The following is a 26,874-nucleotide window of genomic DNA, read 5'->3' as shown; positions in this document are numbered from 1 at the left end:
TAACGTGCGTTTTTTTGAACTCATCAAAGTTGAGGGAATGTCGAAAGCATTTATCGTTGATTTTATTTTCTATTTTTGGCAAACGCTGAACAAGTTGTTTAATTAGCTGCAAGCCCACGCAAAAGATTCTTGATTCTCAGATAATGTTGCAATATCAAATGATTGCCTGCTAGTCAGAGATATGTTTTATAGCTTATTACGGCTGCATCGAACAGTGTGACAGATTTAAAAGTGTCAGCAGCATATTTAATGCCTACACTTGGCCGGACTGAGACTTGGGACTGTCTGACCAGCGGATCGGCCTACGTTCTGGCTATTGATTTGTCACTGGATGGCACTGCTTGGCTGGCAGCCTCTTTAGGCGGCACAAATAAACAGCCTGTGACAGACGCCAAAGCTGCTTTACATGTGCAGCGAAGCGTGTGGGCAATCGCCTGACAGTTGGACAGGCCCCCAGCTACAGCTTGAGCTACAGCTACAGCTATATATTCAGCTTCAGCTTCAGCTCCAGCAGCCATTGCGCTGTGACAGTCAAGAATGCCGCAAAAGATTCTGAAATGTCGCGCGTAGGTCGCTAATCAGATTTGCTGCGATGCTCCGCAGATGCTGTGTGAGAAAAAGACCTGTTTTAATTACACAATCGATGGGCAATTAAATGTTGGGTGGCCCACTGACCAGGCAGAAACTCTGCCTGATTGCCAAAGATGGCCTCATAAAAAGTTAGTCATAAAATTCAATTGAGAATCGAGAGAGACTCTCAAAAGCGATTGTCAGACTCGCTTTTCATATGTGCCGCGGGTGCAACGCAGCCGCTGCGATTGCATAATTTCAGTTGAAGTAATCAAGCACACACACAGACACACAGACACATACACACACACACACACACCCAGTGAAACACGCAGAGGCACAACAGAGTTAATTTCAGTAAAGGCAAACAAACCCAAAGCGTCGACGACGCAATGAGTCTCGGGCTTGGCTGTGTGGTCCAGACTCTTGCCAAGCCCAGGCTCTTGTTGTTGCTGCTGCTGCTGCTGCTGCAGGCGACGTCGCTTTGCGTGCATTCGGCGTCTGTGCTTGTGTCTGAGTTTGGGCTTGCAACTTGCAACAAAAAGAGAAATAACCTAAAATTACCGCCGCCAATTTAATAGTCACACTTGCCACAGCAGAGCGCCCCAGTCTTGGTGCCAGTTCCAGGTCCCAGCCACAGTCATAGTGGCTGCAGCAACAAAGCTGAAATTACAAAGTCTTACAACAACAACAACAACAAGAACAACACGCATGCCCCGCCTGCTTGGCGTCGGCGTGTGAGGGCATTAAATACTTCTTAGAAATGTAAAGATACATTTTTGTTTTTTATTTATTTTTTTTGTTTTGTCCGAATATCTCTAACAAACGTTGGCCGCTGTCTCAGCTGATGGTGGGTGGGAGCATGCGTCGCGGGGTCATACGTATTACTCATTGCTGCCTCATGCTGCATACGTTGTCTAGTTTTGTTTAGTTTCGGTAATAGTTCTTATGAAAATGTGCAGCCTCATCGTAATGATGTTGATAAATACTCAAACGACAACAACGCGCAGCCGACTAAAGTGGATAGAAGACAGCAACCCAAACGGTCTGGCTTTTCAAAGCTGGCTTCAAGGTTTCAAGGCTGCCTCAAGGGTTGACTGTGCCACGGCCAGGGGTTGCGTATGTGCAGAGGCAAAAGGTTACAGCTAATAGCTGAGTCTAATATTTTTCTCAAGGCAGCTGCACGCTCAAATTTCCGACACAAATAATGAAGTAATTGAGACTTTTTTTTTGGGCTGATTAAAGATCATATAAGCCCCATCCCTGCCCCTAGCATGGGCATTTCCTTAAAAGCAAACGCATCCAAATTAAATTTTCAACAGCGATCGATCAAATTCGAAATGGAATCGCACACACAGACACATACATATACTTATATATGCAGGCCAGGTTAAGGAAGGGTATCGTATGTCAAGCAATGCATTCGCATGCACAGTAACTGGCAGCGGGACGGACAGACAAGCCGGTTAGATAAACAGAGGGACAAACCGACAAACAACGGGCGGACCGCCATACAGTGAGCGCCATATGTGCGTACACATCTTGCGCCTCATACATAAATATATATATGCGTATATGTCTAGTGAATATGTAGATGTGTGTGTGTGTGTGTGTGTGTGTGTGTGCCTGAGTGGTGTACGTGAGTGTGCCATGGTGCCAGTCAAACATAAAACTACCGTTTGATCGATCGTTTTGATTAAAAATGCAACACATTTCTATATGATCTGTCACAGACAGCAGACAACAGACGATCAGACATCAAGCTGAAAGCCGCAAAAGTCTTCGACTGCGGTCGGCGGAGAGACAAGCGAAATGTTTGTTAAAGTGAAATTAACGTCGCAAGCTAACAGCCTACCAATCAACAATGCCAGCACACTGTCCAGCACGGTGCGAGTGCGTATCTGTATCTATGCTTGTGGCTGCAGCTGTATCTGTATCTGTATCTGCATCTGTTTCTGTATCTGTATGGTGCAACACACGCATCATCTTTGTGTGTGCGTGTGTGTGTGTGTCTTTGGCAATTGCAGACAAGCAGCAGCCTTTCATTGGCATGCAGTTGTCGCCATGTTGCAGAGTTGCAAAGCTGCCAAGCTGCAGCTCGCAACGCATTTTCCGCTTGATTGTTGTCTACGCTTCCTCAAGGTATATAAACCAAAGAAAACCGAAGACAGCGGCTCATCTGGTTTCCAGTTTTGTTTTACAATTAATGAAATTCGATCGATTTATTAACTGTGTGTATTTTGCATTGCAAACTCCAACCCCCTCTGCTTCCATACCAACATTCATGACGTTCATTAGAGTTTTGACAATATTTTAACTGCACTTTGCTGTCCATTAACCTTCATTAGGCTTAGCTATAAATTGTAATTGTTGTTATTGTTTTTGCACTGGTTTTGTCGACGTTGTGTTGACAATTTCCGATCGTCATCGATTTCACAATTGAACTTTATTTATTTGTTTGTCTTAATGAACTGTGTGAAACAAATTCGATGTGGTTTGTTTGTGCTATGCTTTGTGCAATCGCCAACACCCACCCACCGCTACAAAAAGCTGCCCCCTGGCCGGCCACTTGGCCAGGCAAACGCTGGGGCAGTCTCTTTGTTTAGCTTGCTGCTTTTGGCCAGTCGCTGGCGCATTTTTGTGCAGCTCAAATTGTTATTGCACAATTTTCGTTTTTGGGGAATTCAATGCAATCGCCACAACTGTTCGCTGTCCGGTCCGGGTGCGTGGCATGATCCAGGGGCAGGTGGAGGGGCGAAAAAGTGTCGACAACAAAATGCGCCTAATTGTCGCCAACAGTTGTCGCGCATAACACTTTGTCTTTGCTAATTTTATAACGCCTATTGCGTGTTTAATAAATTTGTATTTGTTTGCTTTTATACGATCATAAATAAATTCGTTTATATGCAATGTTTAATGCTGCGAGTAATAAAACTGATTTAATGCGAAAAGCCATTTAGGTTCAGTAGAAGGCTTCCTTTTGGAGACACGCACGTGGTCGCTGCACCTTTATGGGGCGCAGTTTGGACACAGTTGACTCATGGATCAGTTTGTTGCCCCTTTGTGGCAGCAACAACATCAGTTTGACTACTGGGAATTATCATCGACACATTAGCATCTGCCTCCTCTCTTCCTCCCACGTTACTAGTCTCTGGAGCGGTCAGCATGCAACCGTTAAAATTGCATGCCTTGGCATTGGCCATTATCAAACTGAGGCATCAATCTGGATGGGGCAGCAGGCAACACAATTGCAAATTGCACTTGGCTGGCCAATTACCAGGGGAAAATGGAGCAGAGCAGTCTAACTCCAGTCAAACTCTGAAACAAGTTTAGCTAGCACAGCATATCTATCTATGGCCTTAAGAGAGTGGCCAAGCGGCTGCCCAGCTGCCCAATGATTATGCAATTTACATGATGTTCTCTATAGTCTGCCCCCAGGGACAATACGCCTATGTCAAGCAGACTGCTAGAGGAGATAAAGTGAGAAATTCTCTAGCTATGCTCCCCCTATGTTATTCCATTTGTATATAAATCATTTTTCAATAGTGCCCAAATTAGAAACTAAATAATCATAAATAACTGGGTTAATTTGTAACGCTTGCGTGCATGCGTAATGAACCGTTTAACCCTATTAGCAACAGGCATACAGAAAGTACTAAATACTTGGGATAGCTGGTTTCTTCTGTGTAGCTTTGCCTGTGATAAGTTGTTTTCAATTTCCCAACGAAGCGTACAAATAGAAAAATCCATGTAGAGGGAAAATCTGTGCCACATGGAGAAATGTTAATGAAAACGAAAATCAATTAACGCTGTCATATCACAAATCCGAGTTGGCTTCGAAATAGCAGTCGAGACTCTCGATCTCTTGGCCCCCGTCAAGTTCAAAGTTATAAATGTGCCATAGCGCGTGCAGAGTTTATTTAATTTTTTACTCTTTTTCGATTTGTTTTTTTTTTGGTTTGTCTCCGCTGACGGCATACAAAATCAGTTCACAAATCGTGTGCTGTTGTATTATTATTTTTTCTTCTTCTGTATTTCCTGTGTTGCATTTGAAAGTCAACGGACAGAATTATTCTGTCATTGGCCGCCTGCGCCGTCTGGGATCAATTACCTTTCAAAACCAATTTGCATTTGAAATGCATAACAAAATCGTGTGCACACAATATTTTGGCAGTCACACGCTGTGCCAGAGTAGCCTAGCGGTTTTCGTATTGTTTACCAGCTGATTGGCAGGCTTTCAAATTGCCAAGCGAATGCTGCAAATGCAGGTGGCTTCAACTGTGGCACCCACACAATTGTCTTATCTGCCTGGCAGTTGCTCATTATTGCAACAGTTGCTGCAGCTCTGCTGCCTTTGCTGTTTCTCCTCTGCGACGAAAGGTGTGCCAGTAGTTGCAACTGCTGCTGCAACTGCTGCTGCTGATTCGATCACGTGGCTTTGATCAATAAGCTTCAGGCACGCAAGGCACTTCTCTCTCACTTGTACTCTCCTCCAGCTGCGGCAATGCCAAAAATATGGGTTAATGCGCAGCCAACAATTATTTGTTTTCATTGTTGATTGTATTATTATTTGTGCTTGTGTTTTGTGTTTGTATTTGTTTATGATGATGCTTGACGCTGCGCGTTTTTAACAATTTCTTTACTCTTACTTTTGATTAGGCAGTGAGTTGGCGTTATTTTCTGCGCTGGCGGATTAATTCTTAAAAAGTAAATCTGATGATGATTTGTCAACTGTTTGGCCAAAGGCCTCAAGTGCCATTTGATATTTGTGGGTTAAAATAACAAATAGTCGCAGCTTTCATTTTCTGTGGGACAGCCTAACAAGATTGTGGAACATATTTTCATTACAGATCGACTAATTGAATTCTTGCATGCCATGCGGCAACATATGTCGCACTCTTGCATGCATTTGCCTGTGCATCGCAATTACAACAAATTAACAGGCGCAGCTGTCAGTCTGTCGATTTGTGGGTCTGTCCATTTGTCTATCTGTTAGCCTCCATTGCGATGTAAATTATGACAGCCTGTCCATAATTAATCAAAGACTTAGGGCCGCCGTCCGACTGTGTTGGCCCCAGCAATTGTCGGCTGCCATTTAGTCTCAATTAACACACGCAAATTATCCAGAGCTACCAATGACTGGAGCTGGCCATTGACCATCACACCACTGAGTGGCTGTCAGTGGTTGTTGGCTGTGATATATGCGCGGCATTTGAAAGTAAAAACAGTTCAGCACCTACTGGAATTTGTTATACTTGCATTCAGTATACCGAACGTACAGACCGGCCTTTTGTGTCGCTCAACCAGTTTAGAAATTCTACAGCTTTAAATGACTGACAGACGGACTGACGAACTGTCCGACTATGTCAGACTCTGGTGGCCATGGCGAAACCTGATGTGCTACGTGTAGCGATTTGTATTTCAAATGACGTCTGGTTCCGTTGGCTGCGCCAATGCCAGCTGATTGAATTGCAAAAATTTGAGCTAGCTGCTCTGCAAGTTGGATGATACATTTGGCAATTATCTCTAGCCAGCTATTATATCTATCTTCCTACATGCATATAATATCTGACCTAATGCATAACCAATCTGGTCGCCTAATCAACTAGCCAAACAGTCGAACGGTGTCGAACATGAGCTGCATACTAATTTCGCGAAACCTACATAGACAGACAAATACACATTCAACACTTGCCTAGATTAATAATAGTTTATTGCCTTCGATTGAAGATTTCTAGCGAAACTCAACAAAAAAAAAAAAAAAAAAAAAAAAAATTATCATATATCAGTCTGTTGTTCAGTTAAGACTAAGAAATTTTACCTTTCTCTTTGCAGCTTGCAGCTGATTTTTGATTTGCATGAAAATTGCAACCAAAAAAGGTAGGTAACCGTTTTCATTATTAACGCATAAAGACTCTACACAACACGATGAACAAATATGCCAATTAAGTCAATAAATATTTGCCAGCTGCTGATGTCAAAGCGTAGCTATTCGCATTTTGACACCAAATAGCAATAAAGATTTCCAAAAATATATATATTTTACAAATAGTCAAGACAGCAGCAAGCAGCACCAGCAGCAGATGACAACAAATACACAACAACAACGTGCTGTGAGGCAGACAGAAATCATTTATGTTAATCAACACATGTTTTCGAAGTCATTGGCCAGGCTGAGTCCACAGACCAGAGGCCCGATAGACCTGGCTAATGTAATGTGTGCCTGCCCCTCTGGAGTGTTTCGTTTTTTTGTTTTTTGTTTTTATTTCTTCTATATGCATATTAAAATGCCCAAAAAACCGAAACAAAATAAATATATACAAGAAACGTGTTTCCCACATGTGTGTGTGTGTGTCGCACAACAAAATCAAATTCAAATTGTGCGCCGTTGAAATTTGCGCTAATGTTGCCATTTGTGTTGTTGTTGTTGGTGTTGTTGTTGTTGCCGCTGGCAGCATTGATGGGCCAGTTTGTTGCTGTTCGTGTCGTCGATGTCGTTGTCGTTGCTGCTGTTGCTTTTGCTCTTGCTGTTGAAGGTGTAGACACGAGAGTTATTTTGGTTGGCCGCCGACTTTATATGGCCGCCCCATGCCGTACAAGATTTCTGCGTGCCTCGCGTTGTCGCGCTGCGGGTTTTCTAATTCTTATGCAAATATGCAGCGCCAATGCCGACGAGTTGTAGCTGTAGCTTCTGTTGCTCCCCAACTGTTTGCTAAGCACGATATATACGTAAATATTCTTCAGCTATTGCACATGGCTGCGGATTCTTGCGAAATTTCTGTGACTCAAATCGTCAAACTCGCCAAACACATTTCAAAATCGAATTCGCATTAATTTCTAAACGAGTTAAGCGCAAAAGGTGAAATCAACTTTTTTTTTTGTTCGCTCAACTCTCGAAACCAGAGACAACAACCAGCGACAACAGCCAGAGAACAACAAGCAGCAAAAACAACAACAACAATAACAATGATAACTAACACTTTTAAATAACCATAAATGACAGCGCAGATAAAGACGGCCCATAAAGTGCCAACTGACTCGCCATGTGACGTGAATTTGCGGCGCTTCTGTCACCGGAGCAGATCAGAACCAGCTTTGCTCGAAGAGAGCGGCGCAACTGTAAAAGCAAACAGCTAAATGCTCAATAACATTACGCATACGCCCCGTGCAAAGATTTTGTTGTTTTTACCAAGACATGACTCACAAAAGATGACTTGATATATGGGAAAAGGCAGTGCACTTTATTGTGATTTTTAGTATGTTTTTCAATAAATTCAAATGAAATTTACTTAGCCAACGTATCGGTTGAGCGATTTCCGTTTAAACAATTAATTTTGCCCTAGTTGAAAATTTTATTGTGCTTTTTCTAAGCTAAACTAATAAACGAGTTAATAAAATTCTCATTATGGCAACTACGCAGATAGCCATCTACAAGTTGATAGTGTATCCATAAGCTAAAGCAAAAAGTGCACAAACTATTATTCTTTTCACAATTTTCCTAGATTCTAAATTTATAGGTATATACGGACATCACACATAAAGTGTGGCCACTGAATACTAAAATAAATTAACGAAATTAAAATTTTCGTATTGTGGGTAATAAATTCGGATTGTTTGTAATAATGTTTATATAGCCAAGTTAACCACTTGGTCCCGACAGCAGTCATAATGTGTCGCTCTTGTTTTCCATTTAAGCAGAACGAGTCTAAATATGCCCGCCTGTTGCTTGATTTGCGTTAATCTTAACGCCGCGTTTGTTATGCTGCCCAAATGGAAATGGAAGCCCGCGTCTGATTCCTTTCATTATCAGGCACAGCATGACTCCTCTCGTCTCGTTCCCATTCAGCGGCCCCGAGCACGTTAATTGTGTGCGCTGCTTATGAACTTGACATGCACAACGAATGGAAAGCGCTGCATTCGCATCTTTCTATGGTTATGGACATGCTGCACTCATCGGCCGCAATCGGGCTCCGGGACACAACATAAACTCACACTTAAAATCAATAAACGTAAACTGGGCAACGCCTGCCCACCTACGAATGCGTTCGACATGTGTAAGCCGTAAAACTATAAAATAGCACAAACTTATGCGTACAATAAGCATAAACAAGCCATGCTAGCAGACAAGCCCTAAAAAGTATATGCCGAAAAGCCGTGGCTCCTTCGTATGAAGTTGTTGTTACATGGGTAAACAAGTATTTTTATTGCAACGCATAAAAGGATGTCCAGCGGCTATGGACCAGGCCAACTCCGGACCATAAAGACACTTAATTGCCATTTTATTACCTCAACTATTAGTCCACAGTCGGTCGCAGTCGCAGTCCTGTCCCTTATTAGAACTCGTATTGGAGCGTCACGTCTTGCACTTCATTTACGCATCAAAAACGGTCAGTTCGTAGTGCATATAGCACCACAAAGCACTGGCAAAGACACAACCACATCCGCTGGTGGTGCCACATGCAAAGTGGCCCTGGTCTGTGCGCCCTTCAACAACGACTGCAGTCGCAGTCGCAGTCGCAGTCGCAGTATCGCGATATCTTTAATGAAATCTGCATGTTTTGTGCCTTAACAAGCATTTTGCTTGTCTACTCATGTCGCTCTCTCGCCCGTAGATGCCATTGCCGTAGATGCGATCCTTTTGTGTGGGATTCCTTGCATAAGGCAGAGACGGCTCAGACAAGCCAATGGCTGGCTGATCGCCAGCTTTGTTGTTGGCATTGTGGGGCCCAGGCAAATCTTGTTACCGCAAATATTAACTTGTAAATATGATGATGCCCCATGGAAATTGTATAAATCGCTGATAAATATCATTAGGTCTCAGCTCCCCAACAACAACTAGCGGTGCCCGATTGCTTTTATTTTTTTTTTTTACTCTTTTTTCTTATACACATATATATATTTTGTTGGCCATGTATTTGTATTTGTACAAGTATTTGTATTGCAATGCGCCTTGCAATTCTATTAAGATTTTTATCTTAAGTGCTTGTACAGCCTATTTGCAGCACTGCCTGAGAGCGTATACGTACTCGTAATTGTTTAGCAAATCAGTTGGAGAGGGTTCTGGAGAAGCTGGCTCTATGGCAATGCAATAAGCATTGTTGTTGCAGTTGCAATTGTTGCTGCTGTTGCTATTGCTGTTGCTTCTGCTATTGTTGTGCCTGATTGCACAGTAGTAACTGACAATTTGCAATAACATTCGTTTATGAGCAGGAAGTGCGTTAACTCGATTGAATTGAATACAAGCAAACGTACTTAGAGTGCCATAGGAACTATCTATATAAGCATATATATATATAATATTATATCATGCACTTATCAGTGGCTGTCGTCATGGTGGTTTGTTTGTTTTGTCTGCTCCTGAAACCATCATAATTCCAGGCAGCACACAACACGCTGCGCGCTCGTAAATAACTGCAACTGTGGCTAGAATCAACCGACACCAACAACAACAACAAAGACGTGACAAATGCGCTAAACGAGCTGCTTTATAGCGTGGGAGTTACATTCTGCTCTCTTGACATGGCCGCAGTTCATGAGAAGCGCTGTAATGGCGCCAGCGACAGTTCTCCTACCACAAACCTTGTCTCTGGCCCTATCCCTGTTCCTTTCTCTATCTCTTTCTTTGTCTCTAACCCTGTGATAAAGTCGCTTAGCTGTTCATATTTCAAACGAAACGTGCACATAAACTTCCTACTTATATGCATTTATGTTTATTACACACACAGACATACTTGCCCATATTTGGGCTGCTAATCAGTGTTGCCCTATGGGGTTCCGGTGCCATTTGGTAGTAATTTGGAGCACTCAACGCGAGCAGCGGGCCACCGATGCGGCACAGTTGGAAATGCAGCACTTGGCTAACCAAAGCGGCCACAAAACGCTAAACACAACGCTGCATGGTGCACGCTGCGTATGCGCATTATTTTTCAGACGAGTTCAATAAACGATTAGCTGACCGCCCAGTTCTTAGAGGTAGAGGCACTGTTGTTGTTGCTGTTGCTGTTGCTAGTATTGTTGGCCGCTCGCCGCCACATTGCGTGTGCGTCTGCCAAAGTTATCGCGGCTTTTTACACTAAGACGAAGGCTAATATGTCATTTGGTCATTGATACGTGCGACGACGTCCGAACCGCCAAGCGCATGCAGCTGGGAATGAAGAAGAAGAAGAGTAAAAAGGGGGGCAAAGTGGTGTGAGGGCAAACGCGGTGCCGCACGGTGCGACCAAAGCAAAACGCTTACTGTCAGTGTGAGGCGCGTATAATTAATTGCGCCTATCAATATCGCTGTTGTGTCGTAGCTGTTGTTGTTGTTGTTGTTGTTGTTGTTGTTATAGTTGGTGTTGTGGCTACAGCCAAAGCTGCACGCATATGGCCAAAGCCAAAGCCAAAGCCAAAAGTTGGCTTCGTGCTTAGCCAGGCGGACCCATGGCCATCGGCAGCAGCTCATTGAGATAAGCCTGTCCGTTTGTACGCATTTGGATTTTGCATAAATCATGGCCATGCGAAATGTTATGTCAGCAGCTCTTAAATGAAGAAATAACAAGAAAAGACTCTTCTGTGTTATGGGCTAAATGGATATCGTTACGGTTTGTTATGATAAACCTTTTGAATAATGGAAGTGTTTGCTATTCTATTCTACATATACCTAAGATGCTGCCTCTACCTTCTTCAAGCTCTTAAGGAGCAGCACTTATTCGGTTGCAAATCCGGGTTTCAGTTTTAAAAGTTGTTACAATTTCTATCAATGTATTTAAACTTCAAGTTTTGTCAGACTTTTTTTTTACTTACAATGTTTGCATTATCAGAAAACACAAAACAGCCATAACAATAGCTAATGGCTCGTATCTGCAGCTACAAGTATTTATGTCCATTGTTATCAGGTTGCAATGAAAGTGACTGAAAGCGGAAAAAAACTTTATGGAATGTTATCGCAAAAGCACTTGACTAACCCATTTCCAATTAGACATACTGAAAACCTGAAATAGAAAAACAAATTCTAAGGCCTTGACCTCTGTGAGAGAATTTTATGATCGTTTTTAGCAAATGCCAAATGCAAATTTTTGCTTAAGAAAGCAAGTTTACCCACCAGCTAGGTGACTCACCCAGTCGTAGCGGATGTGGTCAATGGAATCGCAGGGGCTTGTCATAAAATCGAGTGTGGGTGACTGGAGTACACCTCAAAGGCAGACAACAGCGCTGCGAAAAAAAAACTCTCATGAAACAAACATGTAAACCAACTGCTATGACGAGTAGCTAAATGACAACTTAGGGCTCTCAAGTGGACTTTAACGCTGTTGGGCTGTATGACTCATGCGGCGGGTTGGCCATAAAACAGCCCGAGACTTGCGTCTCAAAGCCAGCTCCGTTCTGTTAACGAAATGGCTGGAGGCATTTTCAATTGTTAAAGGGCATTGTTAGGTGGGTAGTTTACATTAGACCCTCATTGCTATGGTTTCCAGAAATACTTTCCACCCCGTGCGGCGAAAGGGGCACCAGCAGCAAGTGCAACATTAAAACTTAACACAGACCCTCCGGCTAATTTATGTCTTATTTCTGTGGCTGTTGTTGTTTTTGTTGTTTCTGTTGCTGGGCTACTGTCTGCTGCATGCAAATGCAAAATTCAAAATGATTGATGTTGCCACGCTGCCCTTTGTTGTTTGTGTTGTTTTTGGTTTGCTGCACGAATAAAAAACTGCATCGAAAAATTCTCTTTGTTCAAAATGTTGGCATTTTGAAGTGCGAGTAATTGCAGCTGCAATAGTTTTTCATGTTGTTGTCTTGTCGACTGGCCAAGTTCCTGGGCATTTTGGCAATACTGTGGCTGCTGTTGCTGTCGCAGTTGCTGCTGCTGCTGCTGCTGCTGCTGTTGCTGTCTACTAGCAACTTCCTTTCACAACTGAACCAAGAGAAAAATGGCTCCGACATGCCAGCATGATGGGCACTTGAATGTTTGAAAATTATAGACTACTCTGTCGTATACATTTCACAGATGTCGGTCCGAATCCCACGAGCAATTATTTTGCAAGCTAAGCTAAAATACAGAATATATATATAAAAGAATATACATTAACCAACAATTTAAAATCACGAATCGCCAAATGTTATATATGACAGAAAAGCTACTTATAACTTCGTGTTTGTGGATTACATATTCAAGTTTCTAACAGCTCGCTTCACCTTGACAGTCAAAAATCTATGAAATTGCCTAGCAGCAACAACATAAACAGCAACAATATTATGCAAACATGTTTTATTAACAAAATACTCGTACCTTGAGACAAGGGCCTTCATTGCGTTCCAGCAGCAACAACAATTTCATAAAAAATGCGGCTAATTACGCGATCGGGCTCCAACAAACACATATGTGTATGTGTGTGTGTGTGTAGGCATGCATGCGTGTACCCACAGGTAATTACAGGCCGAGCACATGCCACATTATTCTTTTGTGCAATAAGCACGACACCGCTCCCTGAACCCTGCCGCTCGGCTGGCCCCCACCGGCATGCGGGTTGCCGCTTAGCGGTTTTTTTCGTGTAAGTAGCTGTAGATGGCGAGTCAGATGCGAACGCAGACGCCAACACCGACGACACTTGTGCGCATGTGCAGCCACACACAGGGACACGCACACACATACACACACTCACACACACAGATTTTGTTGGCATATAAAAGCTAAAAACTGCCGCTAGCACAAAACAAGCAACATAAACGTCAGTCAGGCTCACCGAAAAACCGGTTGAGTTATGAAAAATTATGATTGTCACTGGTCGGTCGGTTGTACGCTCGGTTGCTGCTGCTGCTGCTGCTGCAACAACAACAACAGTAACAGCAACAAAAATGTGTAACAATTTCAAGTTAAACATGCGCTTTGTTTGCCGCTCTCATTGCTCTTGTTGTTGTTTTGTTTTTTTGCATTTACGCTAAAAGCCAACACCAAATAGACAACAATTACAGTAACTACAACAACAGCAATGCCAAGTGGGTCTCCATATAATTATTTGCCCACGTTTCGCATGTTTTGCCAGACTGACTGTCGTCGTAGTCGCTGGCATTGCTCTAAGGTGTGTCTGTGCACAGATTGTTGCCATATGCATATGTATACCCCGCTTCCAAAAATGGCATGGGGCATGCAAATATTATTACCCGTTGAAAACAATGAGCTTCAATCCAGTATAGGATATCTGCTAGTCAGGCTTAGCAAGCAGCAATATTTGGCTAGGCGTGTGCAACATGTGTTGCCAGCAACAGCAACGGCAGCAGCTGTTGGCAACATGTTGCCAATGCCTCATTTGCTGGTGGCAATCATCAATTTGTATGCTGCGCGCAGTTGCCGCTAATTTAAATGATCGTCTTTTAAATTGCATTTCTATTTTAATGCGTCTGCTGTTGCTGTTGCTGCTGCTCCTTGGTGGATTGTTATTGCTGCTTTAAAGTGCAGCTGAAGTTTTTTGCAATTACGCGTGCAACATTTCAATTGAACAAATGCAATGCTACGACATTTATTATGCGGTATAGGGAAGGGAGAGTGCGACATGTTGCCGCAGGCTTCATAAATTCTTGCGGAGAAACTCAAGGCGTAGCTCACTTGGAGCTTAGCTCGAATGCGTCTCAGTATCCCTTAACAGCAGCAGCAGCAGCAACAGCTGCGTAAATTGTCATCAGCTGTCAGTGTCAATTTTAATTAGTTTGTTTACAGCAGCAACAACAACAACAATAATAATAATAATAACCGCTACAAAGACAAAGACGCAGACAACACGCATTGCGTTTGGTTCAATCATATCAATTTGGTTTCTCAGCCCGCTTAGTTGCCTCCGCGTTTGTCTCCCTTTTTCGCTTTTAAAGAACTTTAAATTGTGTGTGCGCTATAAAACATTTTGTATTTCTATAGAGCAAACGGTCAATAATGCACTGGGTTAATTACCCGTCGCCAGTCTTCATTTACTGGAGCTGCGCTTGCAACTGCAACTGCGACTGGGGGCAACGATTGGGGCTGATTACATGTTGCATGGTGGACCATGCTCTCAGTTCTTATCAACAAGTGAGACAGGAACAAATTCCATGAAATAAACTAATGCTTAGACACAATTATTAATTTGAAAAGAATACACTGTAAGTTTTTATTTGTTTTTTATTTTTTATTTGTTTACTCTTGAACATTCTCTAACGCCATGAAGTATATATGCTTCTAGGTGTCTCTTTATGTCTTCTTATGTTTAATTCTTTATAGTCGGATCGAATAACCTATTATATGTCTAAGGAACTAAAAAGAACCTTTTGTTTAAATATGACATCACTTGACAGTTACGATTTTTATAATTGGTAATCTGAGTCCGAAGCGATATAACTGAGTTTCCATTCCAAAATCTCTCTTATTCTCATTTACGAAAAAGTAAAGCCTTATACTGCTTCATAGAGATATTGATTTTAATGTTAAAATCGAAAATTTTAAAATCGATTTACATAAATAATGAAAAAAATGATTTTTTTAACTCGAAGATAACTGTATTCTATATATACACGTTTGAGAAAATCTATAAAAGTCTTCACCGACAGTGTCCCTTATTTGTTATATATTTTTCTTTTTGGCAGGGTGTCTTTAAACGAGTTATATTTGTCAATAGCAAAATCGCGAAAATATAAAATTTTATGACAAACAAATTGAATGCTGTCTTATGGCCTGGCGATATTGTGTTTTTATTTTATTGTTGTTGTTATACTATCAGCAAACAATAAATGTTAATTAGTAAAATTTATGCACTGTGGCCTATTGACACTTTTTGTTTTTTTTTTTATTTTTGCCATTTGCTCTGGCCATAAAAATAAAAGCAGTCAAAATAGCTAAAAAGAATGTCGCCATAAAAGCCTGTTGTTGTTTTATTGTTGTTGTTTTTTTTGTCGTGTTCGTAACACAATTCGCAATTAAGCGAATTTTGTTGTATGACAAATAAAAATTGTATACGATAATATACAAAAATAAACAAATCAAGTTTTGAACCTGTTTTAAGTTTCAATGGGTGATGTCAACGCAAAGACACGAGAATTATTTGCATATCTCGCGGGTTCTAAAGTCCTTAGCTCGAAGAACAATGGCAAACGAATCCCTTGAATTACATAATTTATGTAATATTAAGTGGAAATGCCAACTCTTTAAATGGTCTGTTGTTGATTAAAACCAACAGAAAGTCAATATTAATACGAACCGCAGCGAAGGCGTTGCCGACACCCGCAATTTAAGCAAAATTATGGCAAGCTCTGCAAGTGGAGCTTACGAGTGCCGATCCTGAGCAGAGCAAGCAAGATGGGTCTTAACCCGTGCACATTTTTCATTACAAATTGAGTCATTAAATTTATTTATACGCGACGAAAGACACCACTCGAACCACAGCCGGGCAACTGCAGAGCAGTAAAAAGCACTTCCGCATTATTGCAACTGCGATTCCCAATTCTGGGTCAAATTTGGAGAAGCCCACTACGACTCCACTCCGACTTCATCTGCAGCACATTGCAAATAACTGTGAGGGGTAGCTGCACTCATATAAGTATCATTTTTTATGGCTTTTCATTATGGTCGCATATATAATTCTTAATAAGAAAGTTGGCTCCGATGTTCTTTGGCTTTGTTTCTGCGCCTGCGCAGGCGCTATACCAGAAAAATCTGGCACAAATTACTCGCATAAATAAAGTATTATATTTTAATAGGCCATGGCAAAAATAAATATGAATTTCGGGCTGACTGCAGGCGGTTTTTTGTTTGTTTTGTGGGTCAACGGAACTTTTGATTTCACTCCGAAAAACAATTTGATCGGCGTGGAAACCAGCTCAGCTGATATTTATCAGCCGGCAACTATGATTTACCATGCCGGGCCACTTGACAATAATTTAAGCATAAGCATAATTCGCCTCATGCGCCCAACATGAAGAAGACGACGATGAGGATGAGGCTATCATCCTGATAGTGGTTGGTTGTCTGTCTGCTCCTGCAATGACTATAACTATGTACTTAAATAGGAGTGCTCGACGCGCTTTCAACGCCAACGCTGAAATTGAAACGAGCCCAGATCCAGACCCAGACTGAGACTTAAGCTCTAGAGCAAGATGTTGCAGACTATGACGCCTAATGAGGCTTTTGTCTGTGGGCTGTGCTCCCTGTGAGTCACAATGATTTTCACTTGCAGGAACTTGAAGTGAGACTGAGACTGGGACTGGGACTGAAACTGGGCGTGCGTTGGTTATTTGCGTGCCGGCGCGCCAATCGGCTCTTGCATCTGCAATAACAACAATCACAACAACAACAACAGCAACAACAAGCTGCTTGATAAGCAGCACAAGTTTTGAAAAGTGCCGCTTACATGCACAAAAGCCATGCTCAGAGATTGCAGCTGTGGTTTCTTTTAATTGCAATTGCAAAGGCAAAAAAAAAAAAAAAAAACAACTTACCATTCCACGCACATTCACATCGATGGATGGGCCACAGATTGGCGATTGCCATTGCGATTGCTTTTAGTCGTATTGCCTCGCGCCATATCAAACGTCGACATCTCGGCGCACCGCCAACCACTTCAAATATCATCGGAGTGCACACCTTAGAATTATTGGCGCTAGACATGCAAATCCATGCGGCACGGCAGCCACTCGTTGCTTCGCCCGTTCTCCTTGGCCTGTGGCTGCAACTGCAACGAGACTTCTTACAGATTTCATAACCTCCAAAGGAGCATAAATCAAAATCGCTTTATTTATGCGGCGACAGTTGTTACAATTCTATCAGCAGCCAGCGCTTTTGCCTAAAATAAAAAAATAAATCAGTAAAACAAACAAATTGGGTTTCGGCTGATGCGTTCCCAATATGCAGTCATGCCAAATGGTTTGACCCAGCTCGTAAACGAGTATTTATTGAAATATGTTTTTTTTTTGGGGCAGAAATTTCTAAACAATTGCGAGCTTCAATCGAGTGAACAGCTGTGTTTGTCTGTGTCACTCGAGCTGTGTGTGGCAAGCGTGCGAATGCGATGACTGGGAAAGTTGTTCATCACTTAAAGCTTAAATTTGTCTGGAATATCACTTAAAAATATTATTAGAGTAGAGCTAAGATGGGATTGCCATATGATTATACACTCGTGCTTTCTTTGTGACCTAAAATTACGACACAATTGTAACAACAACAACAAAGGAGGAAAAAACTGAATGTAGTAGCTAGACCATGAGATACCCCTTGGGGAAATATATTTTTTCAATATGGTTACAAATATATAACTATTTACATTTAAAAGGTAACAATTACTAATTTTGCCTTAAATGAAAAGAATTCCATTAGATATAATACTATATTTGATATATTTTAAGGGAAAACCATTTCAATCAAAAGTTTTCGATAGTAGTTGCTAGGATTAATTGCTTACAAGTAGTCTAAATTCAAGTGAAGCTAGAAATTCAATATACCCAATGGATCTTTAATTACTAAAGCACATAACAAGAGCCTCGCACGCCTATAAAGAAAATCTAATTACCAAAACAAGCGCGTCTGAGATTTACGTAAGCTCATTAAAGAACGCTGCAGATGTCAGACGATAGAAAAATAGGAAGAAAAAAAAATTGAGACGAATAGAAAAAATCGTTTGGTCATATTTGTGCAGCTTATTTACCTTTGGCACCTCATTATGGCGACCCAAAAGCCACATGGCGTAACCGCAGACGACGACAAGGCCTCGCCCAATCATTTAGAGAACAATTACAAGCAAAGCTCTTCAAACAGATCTCTCGGCGCACTCGGGGTATGCGGTATGCCATTGTGGAATTCATTAGTAAACAAAATAACAGAATACGTATAAGAATTGCTTTGGGTGCATTCACCTGTAGCTGCAGTTGCTTTTATCTCGAGCAGCTGGATAGATATTAGTAGATAGATCTAAGAGTCAACTGGGTCAATGGGCAGATTAACGCTGCATCGATTTCAATTTAAACTGATCAAATCGTACACAGGCTGATTGATTGAGCCCAATTATTGGATGCTGCCCTGTCTACATGTTGTTAACGGGGTTATATAATAAATTTCCATGTGACTTTGATCAGTGCACAAAGCGCTGCCAAAGTAAACAAAACTGAAACTGTAACAAGTTTTATGCATTGAATATCGATTTTGATGTGAAATGAGTGCGCATTCAAATGAAATGAATGCGCACTGTGTGCGCCGCCCGCCCTGTTGTTTATTTTGTTGTAAACATCCGGACGTGCGGCAAAATGTTGCATATTGTGCAGGAAGCCAATGCCGAGTTATGTATGTTGCCGCTGCAGGGCGTGCATTTTTTTTTGGGGGAAACGAATTTCGAATTTATTTGTCAATGAAGTTGCCGGCAGTGCACACGTCTTCAAGACGAGCGCAGGACGTGAATTCCGATTGCCATTGCTTTTTAAAGTTTTATATCATTTTTTAGTGCATATAATTAATATGTGTGTCCGTGCGAAATGTCTACAATTTATTGCAAAAGGTGTGGCTTTTGTTTAAATGTTCATTTTAAAAACGAGTACTTATGTTTTATTTTATTATTTTGTTTATTTCCAAAAATTATTTATGTGTCTGTTGTTTCTTTACAGGTAAATTATGCAAATGTTTCGAACTGTTTTTTTGCCAGTCTTAAACCCAGATTAAGCAGATACGTGTATTCGTATGTATATATATATGTAAATGTGAGTATATTGACTTTAAGTTAAACGTGTCTATACACGATTCGTATGTTGTCATATTAGTGATCAGCTGTCTAAAGCGCTGCACGCGAAATGAGTAACAAGAAATTGCGCATACGCAATGTAAACATTTAATCGAACAGTCTTTTATTTAATAGATTTTTTGTAATTGTAATTGAAATTCCTAAAAATTTATTTTTATAATCTAAATAATATATTATTATTTAATATATGCATGCTGATAATGATCAACATACATAAAGCCTGCCACTCCAAGTGGCAGCTGATATGCCCTGACATGCCGGCAGCGCCAGCTACAATTTGTAGCAGTTTAAAATTCACTTGACGTCGCAAGTCCTTGACACCTTTTTCTGCATTATTTTAATTACCTTCAACAGCTCCGGCCGCAGCACTGGCTTTGCCAACATTTTAATATGCGCAAATGTCATGCTAGCAGCCCATTCGATGTGCGCAATTTGTCATCCTGACAGTCTGTGGCAAAAACGGGGCAGCGGACAGGGAAGTGGTACATGTGTTTGCATTTGGCCAAAATCAACAGGCATACCATGGCTTTGTCTTTTCTTTTGCTGAGTATTTATGCTATTTATGCATGTGCGCGCATGCTTAATTACGAATCCGCTAAAACTGTCACAATCGCTGAGAGCTGAGCATTTGTCAAATTGACAGCAGCCGCTCAGCGATTGCGCAGCTCTTGAGCTTAATCTTGACAGGCGCTCCGCACTCTGCGCAACGGGATGAAGCAAATATTGGCGCACACGCGCAGAATTTGAGATGCTGAGCGTTTGGTGAGTAATGCTCGCTTAGCACGCACCTCAAAAGAGTCGCCTCTGTCTGAGCCTAAGCCAATGTATGCTGTCGGTACAGTGTACACACCCTAAGAAGTGCTCATATTTCATGAGTCAATAAACTGAGTGGGACACGCGCAGACGTGAGCGTTAAACTGTAGACAAAAATTTATTGTTACGCTCTCGGCTAAACTGTAATGATATTTTCATTAACTTGGCCTTTGCCAAAAGCCCCGACCACGCACCACTGTCCCAGTCACAATTGAAACAGCTGCAGGTGAAGCACTCGCAATGTGTTGGGCTCTAACACTAATCACAGAGCGTTGAGTGGCTATCGAAATGCGTCAAATAGCCAACTCAAATGCTGTCAATTGTGAGAGTTATGTATCAAGTATTTGCACAAGGCGTCCTTGTCCTTGTCCCTGGCTACGAGAGCGTGAAATCAATACGCTGCTGGGCTGGCGCCAGCAAAATCGCCGGCAGCGGTATCAGCGCTATGCTCGTGTCTCAGATATTCAGTGACCATACAAATAAACCGAGCTCGCTAAGCAATGGATTAACCTGCTAACTGACAGATGTTAATATGTGCTAAAAGACTTGTCGGTATTAGCTGTGAAATCCAGCTTATGGCCACTGTCAAGAATCAGAACCCGCTGACTTGCTATATATTTAACCATAACATTTTAAACAGGATTTTCATTGGCAGTTGTGTGAAATCTAAGACATAGCACCAAATAAAAAATTCACCTCTATGACTTAATTTAAGTATAATAATTTATTTATATTTATTTTATATGTTGGGATTCAATTTATTTATTGTAGGCATTACATTATTTGTAATGTAAAATGCAAAGAAATTTTAGTCTTAGACAATCTTTCTTGTTGTATCTTATTAATGTATCTGTATTAATGGATAGCTTGACTTAGTTTTGTGGCGAATTTAGTGAGACTTGAACTCATCTGGCACTGTTTCCAAGCATTTGTGACTTTGCCAAGTGTCAAGTTATTTGAATACTTGAGGTAGCAAACAGAATTTTGAGTAGATAATTAAGTTCAAACATGCACGTCTGAACTAGACTTGTGACGTGGTGGACTATTTGGCTCTCTTAAGCAATCTTAACAAACTAAACAAGATAATGCATACTGCATCTGAGATTAAGCATTGTGTGATCTGTTGACATGGCCAACTGCCTTTACTAGGCAATACGGACTTATAAATAGGCAACAGAGTTAATTTCAATAAACAGCCATCGCTGTCTGTGGCCTTTGGCATGGGCCCGTCGGGCGGCTGTGTCAGTCGGAGCATTTGGCTGGGAGAAATGCCGCCCAAAAAGCCAACGCATGTTAATGTTACCGTTGCGCATTGGCTGACTCATGACGCGGATCGGGCCCGCTGTCATTTTGGCCATTTGCGTTGTCAGTTGCTTGGCCATATACGAGCACGAGTGCTGGTGAGCTTACAGGCATATATACAAAAGGATTTGTCTGCGGCCAAAGGCGCTTTGATTAATTGCCGACTTAGAGCCTGGGCATTCTCGTTAGGCCAAAATGACGCTGTCGCTGACGCTGACGCTGACGTCTGGAGATGTCGGTTGGCGGATGGCGTTGGCGTTGGCGTGAATCACTTGAGCCAAAAGGTCAGGCAACAAGGTTGAAGAAATGCAAACTGCAAAATTAATTGCCAAGTTTGTCTGGGAAATGCGGAAATTAATTGGGCGACTACCAAACCGAAACGGCAACAACAACAGCAGCCAAAACAACAAAGCAAAGATTGTGGCTCAGCAAATTGGCAACAAATTCGAGTATAGCTGGTGGCAACTGCACTGGGCCAATACTTGTTATAAATGGCAAATGGCAGCCCGCAAAACGTTTGGCTTCTGCGCATTTTTGCGTGAAGAGTGCCCCAGCTAAAGAGATAGGTACACAGAAAGAGAAAGAAAGACATTACCAGCTGGCCACGCAATGCAGCAGCCAGTCAATTCCCGGGGTCAACAGGTTAATGGGCAGCATTAACAGGCCAACGTACGTGGCCAACAACGCTCCAAGTTGGAGTCGTAGCGTCGTAGCCGGAGCGTTAATGTCTGTCGCTTTGATTGCCTGCCAATGCGCCCGAAGCTGAAAACTTTTCCTGCGCTGTGCGTCTTAAAACGAATGCGTTTATAAATCTATTGGATATATGTTTTATTTTTTTCCTATTTGCTCCCTCCCGCTCTCTCTCTCTCACTCGCTATCCCGCTCGCTGCTGCTGTTGAAAAGCGAAACTTTTAAACTGCGGCATGTAATGCACTTATAAAAGCTGCGGACATTGCGGCAATTTGTATGCGCTTTGTTGACTGCTCATGCATATGATTGACTTATTGATTGCTTGATTGATCGATGGCCCGGCCAAAGTGACGGACTAGCTGACATTAAGCGGCTGCCATCAACTCCCAGTGCCCCTCAATTAGCCAAAGCCGACAGTTGTGCTGCTGCGGGCAAGTTCATAGAACTTTGCTACCGTTATATTTCTTGTTTCTTGCCACCAATAGTATTTGCCACATTTTTTATATGCTAATTTTAAGTATGCCAAATCGGGCGTCTAGACTTCATAAACAACCCCATCGAGCTATGTACGTGCCACGCATGCGCACATACATATAATCATGCTATATGCTATTTAGTTGTTATTTTTATATACATTTATTTTTATACCCGACTTGAAGTGCATTGACAAATATGTATTTACGATGTCAAACGTAAACGCATTGAAATGCATTGCAAAATGTGCAAAAATAATTTCCAGCTCTCGATGCCATAAATTACGAGTGAAGCATGCGAGAAGGGTGATCAGTGCTGTTTCTCTTGTTTTCATTGTGCATACAAATAGTACAAATAATAACAACAACAAAAAGCAACAACAACAACAACAACTGTCAACCTACTTAAGTTTTAATTTATGCGTAAGTCTGGATTTAGTAGCTTTTCAATATTAATTTTCTGCTCCTTATGACAACAGCAGCAACAGCAGCAACAACAACATCTGAGCATGGGGCCATAAATCACAATATCATACATAAGCACACGATTATATGCCGCATTTGGATTTATTGAACATAAGCATATGGCAAAGAAGGCAGCAGCCACTTTTTTTGTTGCTGTTTTTTTGAGGTTTCAGCTGTGGCATATTTTGTGTTTTTGTTTTATTTTATTCGTTTTTTATGATGTTTCTTATGCGTGGATTGCTTAAAAGGGGTTTAATATAGGGTATATGGTAGTTTTATGTTACACAGAATGATTTAAGATTCATATAAAAAAAAGGTTGTGTGGCCATTTCCCCAACGTTCCCAGTTGTTGTTATGCTCACACACGCATGGAACAAACTTAGATTTAATATTAAGATATTAAAATATAAATATATCCCAATCTCAAAAGCCTTTTTTGAAGAACTTACCTGTGGTATTCCATAGTCGAGCATACTTTAATGCATTCAAGTTCTCATTCGATTATAATCACTTTTGGGCTTCTTTGCTCGGTCATTAAATGCAACAGAGTTCACAGTTTGTGGCATGCAGACAAAAACTAAAGAGAAATAAATTGACAAATCGTTGGTAGCACGCCCATTGGCAGCTTCTTGTGTAATATCACAAATTTAACAAATGAATTTTGGATGTAATATGAAACCCATTGGCTATAAATAGGGCGCCACAAAGACAACAAACAGCCAACTTTAAAGTAACACTGCAGGCTTAAAGCTCATTGAATATTTGTAGTATGAGAAAATATATACGCAGCACTGCCATCAACGGCTGAGCTCAGCGGACTTTACAAAATCCTATTAGAGCTGTCCGAACTCCCATAGGCGCGCTAAAAGCCTTGGCAAAAATTTAATAAATAAAAAAAGGAGAAATAATAATAAATACAAAGAGCGCTGTGCAGCTGTGCAAAGCCTCAAAATAGCCGCCAGTTAGTGGCAAAGATCGCAACACTCCACGCCAGCACGGGTTGGGGTCGGGGCGGGTGCGGGCCCTGTGCCTGGCACACACATGGCAAACAGTTGTGAGCTGTGGCGGTGCTTGGCTTTTAGGCTTTCGCCTCATTGCGTGGGTGTGTGTAATTTGACATCTTCATGAAATAATTAAAATTATTTATTGTTAATTTATTTTCGCTGTCGCTCGGCAATCGATAAAGTGAAAGATAAGCCGAGTGCATTAAACAATTGAAATTAATTTGTCAAACATTTGACAAGAGGCGTGGCCCACAGACACTCAGTCGGTCCCACAAAAGAAGCTCACACACACACACACATACGCATAGCTTTGCTGGTGAAAGGAATTTCAGAGCGGCACTTTCACAAAAGCTTTCAGGCCGGCACAAAAGGTCAACGTCAACCCCAAGGGTAGTTGAGCTAGTCAAGTTTCGAACCCAGCAACAAAGGCGTGGCGGCCAGTGGGCGACGACATTGCCCACTGCCACTGCCATTGCTACCTGCTGCTGGCTGCCCTGCGGGAAAATAGTTTGCTGTTGCTCCTGCCGCTGCAGCGCAACGAATGCAATTAAATGGATGCAGGCCGCCGCCACTGGCAGTTTAACGCGGCAGTTAATCATGCATCGACATGTGGCCTGGCTGCTGCCTGCCGACTCGCGACTCGCGACTGCTGACTGCCAATTGCCGGCTGCCGGCTGGTACCATTTTTGGCGGTCACTTCTAAGCCGCATTCGAAAGTGTTGCGCAAAATGCAGTTTGCAATTAAAACATGTTGGCATTGCCGCTGCCACCAACAGCAACAGTTGCTGCTGCTGTCGTCTCGACGTTCATGACACACAGATGGCGCTGCTGTGCCTGGCTGATGTGCGCAGCGAATTGGCTTTCAGCGAAGGCAGAGAGCGCCGGCGCAGGAATGAGGAAACTCTGGTGAAAAGCTGAGATGCGTTGAGAAATGTGGTTAATTGATTTTTGGTGCATCCCGCTCTCCTATCTCCCTCTCCCTCTGGCATATGCAATTAATTTAATTTTCCCTCTTCTGTCTGTTTTGCAGAATCACACTCCATGGCTATACTACAATGTCCAATGCTCGCGAGCTGGCATTGATCGAGAAATGGGCTGACATTGCAACGCCGCCGACACCGACTCTGCCAGGGCTATCGCCAACTTCGCCGCGCACCATCATCAAGTTCTGTTGTTGCCCGCAGCGCAGGCGCTACACTCTGAAGCAGCCCAAGTTCAAGTCGTCAGCTAACACGCTGCACGCTAGAAATATATTCGTCGATAACGATTTTACATATATTGATGATGTGCCACGCGCCAGCCACAACAGCAACAGCAGCAGCAGTAGCAGTAGCAGCAAGCGACGCCAAGATTGCGACAGTGATTACGATTGCAATGATTATGATGATGAAGCAAATGATATCGCTGAGATCTCTGACAACAACAAAAGTAACAACGACCACGACGGAAATGTGGCGTTGATATTAATGAATCAACGAAATGTGCCTGAACAATGGCGGCAGGACTACAAAGGCAGCATCAGCAGCAACAACAAGCGTAGCAGTGAACTAGCAGCAGCAACAGCAATTCATAGTAAAACTTGCGCTGTCACAAACGGCCAGCAGAGTGGCAATGAGCAGCAGCAGCAGCAGCAACAACAACAACAACAACAAAAACAGCAAGAGAAACAGCAACAGCAACAACCAATCCAAAGACTTAGCAATAGCTTGCAACAGCAGCAACAACAACTGCAACATAGCAATAAGGAAAATAAACTAAGCAACAACAGCAATAACTACAATAAGCCGTGCTGTAATTATTGTAAATTACCCGACGACGCCGTGCCCCAAACGAACAACAAAAACAAAAACTCGAAAATTGATTCACCGAACTCGTCGCAGAATAAAATGACAATTACGACAGCAGCAACAACAACGAACGTGGCAGCAACGGCCACAGCCAGCGAGTGTGGGTTGACACTGCCAACATCAGCAACAGCAACGGCAACAGCAACAGCGACAACAACAGCAGAAGAGTTTGTGGGTGCTGCCACAGAAGTGCTGTGCAACGATAAAGCAACATTGACAGCAACAGCAACGTTGCCGCCAACAACAACACCTAAGCCCAGCATAGCAGCACGTCCGACCACGCCCAGCCGCCTCAAGACTGTGATCAAAACGACAATGGTGAAGCGTAGTCCTAGCCATGACTCAACGCAGGCAACTGCGACGCATATGCTGCAACCGAACAGCTGCAACACCAACATCAACAGCAGCAGCAACAACAACAACAATAACAACGGCAACGACGAGCCCAGACGTTCGGTTAGGGAGCGCATCGCCGCCTTTGCGGCAGGAAATGGTAAGTTTTTCTTTTTTTTATTCGCTCTCGCTTAATCAGCTTTGGCAACTAAGTTGTGTTGTCGCCATTGCCTGGGCGGAAATGTTGTTGCTGTGGGAAAAGCGGTCACTGGCTGGGCACACAGTCATTAGGCTAGTTAATAGCTAACAATAAGTTATTAATTGATTTGTGCAGTCGAGTGTCATAAGGGAAAAAGAATCATGACTAGCTGCAGACCGCAAAGCTCGCGCCTCTGTCTGTCTGTCTGTCTGACGGATTTGTCATGTATCCCTAGGGGCAACACACTGAAGGTCGGCCAGCTCATTGTCCAGTCATTTCCTGTTATTGAGTACAGACTATCACAAAGCACAAAAAGCGTTCCATATTATTCAAACTTAAGATCAGATACCGAATCTCAAACATCTGAATCACTGGCCAATTACTTAAAATGCTAAATGCGATCAATTAAAGGTTATTTAGTGACAATGTGTTGTTAGTCGCTGACTAAGGCCACGT

At 42.3% G+C, this 26,874-nt stretch overlaps 1 protein-coding gene across 2 annotated transcripts in view; it reads left to right on the top strand.

Moving 5' to 3' along the window:
- cv-c (crossveinless c) overlaps positions 1-26,874 on the top strand; it is a 93,153-nt gene that overhangs the window by 26,769 nt on the left and 39,510 nt on the right. For both annotated transcript variants that reach the window (XM_015172200.3, XM_032438894.2), the window contains 2 exons: positions 6,406-6,450; positions 25,070-26,379. In XM_015172200.3, coding sequence (XP_015027686.1) covers positions 25,095-26,379 — 1,285 coding nt within the window. In that variant the 5' untranslated portion in view covers positions 6,406-6,450; positions 25,070-25,094. The remainder of the gene's footprint in view (positions 1-6,405; positions 6,451-25,069; positions 26,380-26,874) is intronic.

Source organism: Drosophila virilis, chromosome 2 (assembly GCF_030788295.1).
Source record: "Drosophila virilis strain 15010-1051.87 chromosome 2, Dvir_AGI_RSII-ME, whole genome shotgun sequence".
Taxonomy (NCBI): Eukaryota; Metazoa; Arthropoda; class Insecta; order Diptera; family Drosophilidae; genus Drosophila; species Drosophila virilis.
The sequence above is the reverse complement of the archived record's forward strand: the minus strand, read 5'-3'. Positions and strand labels throughout refer to the sequence as shown.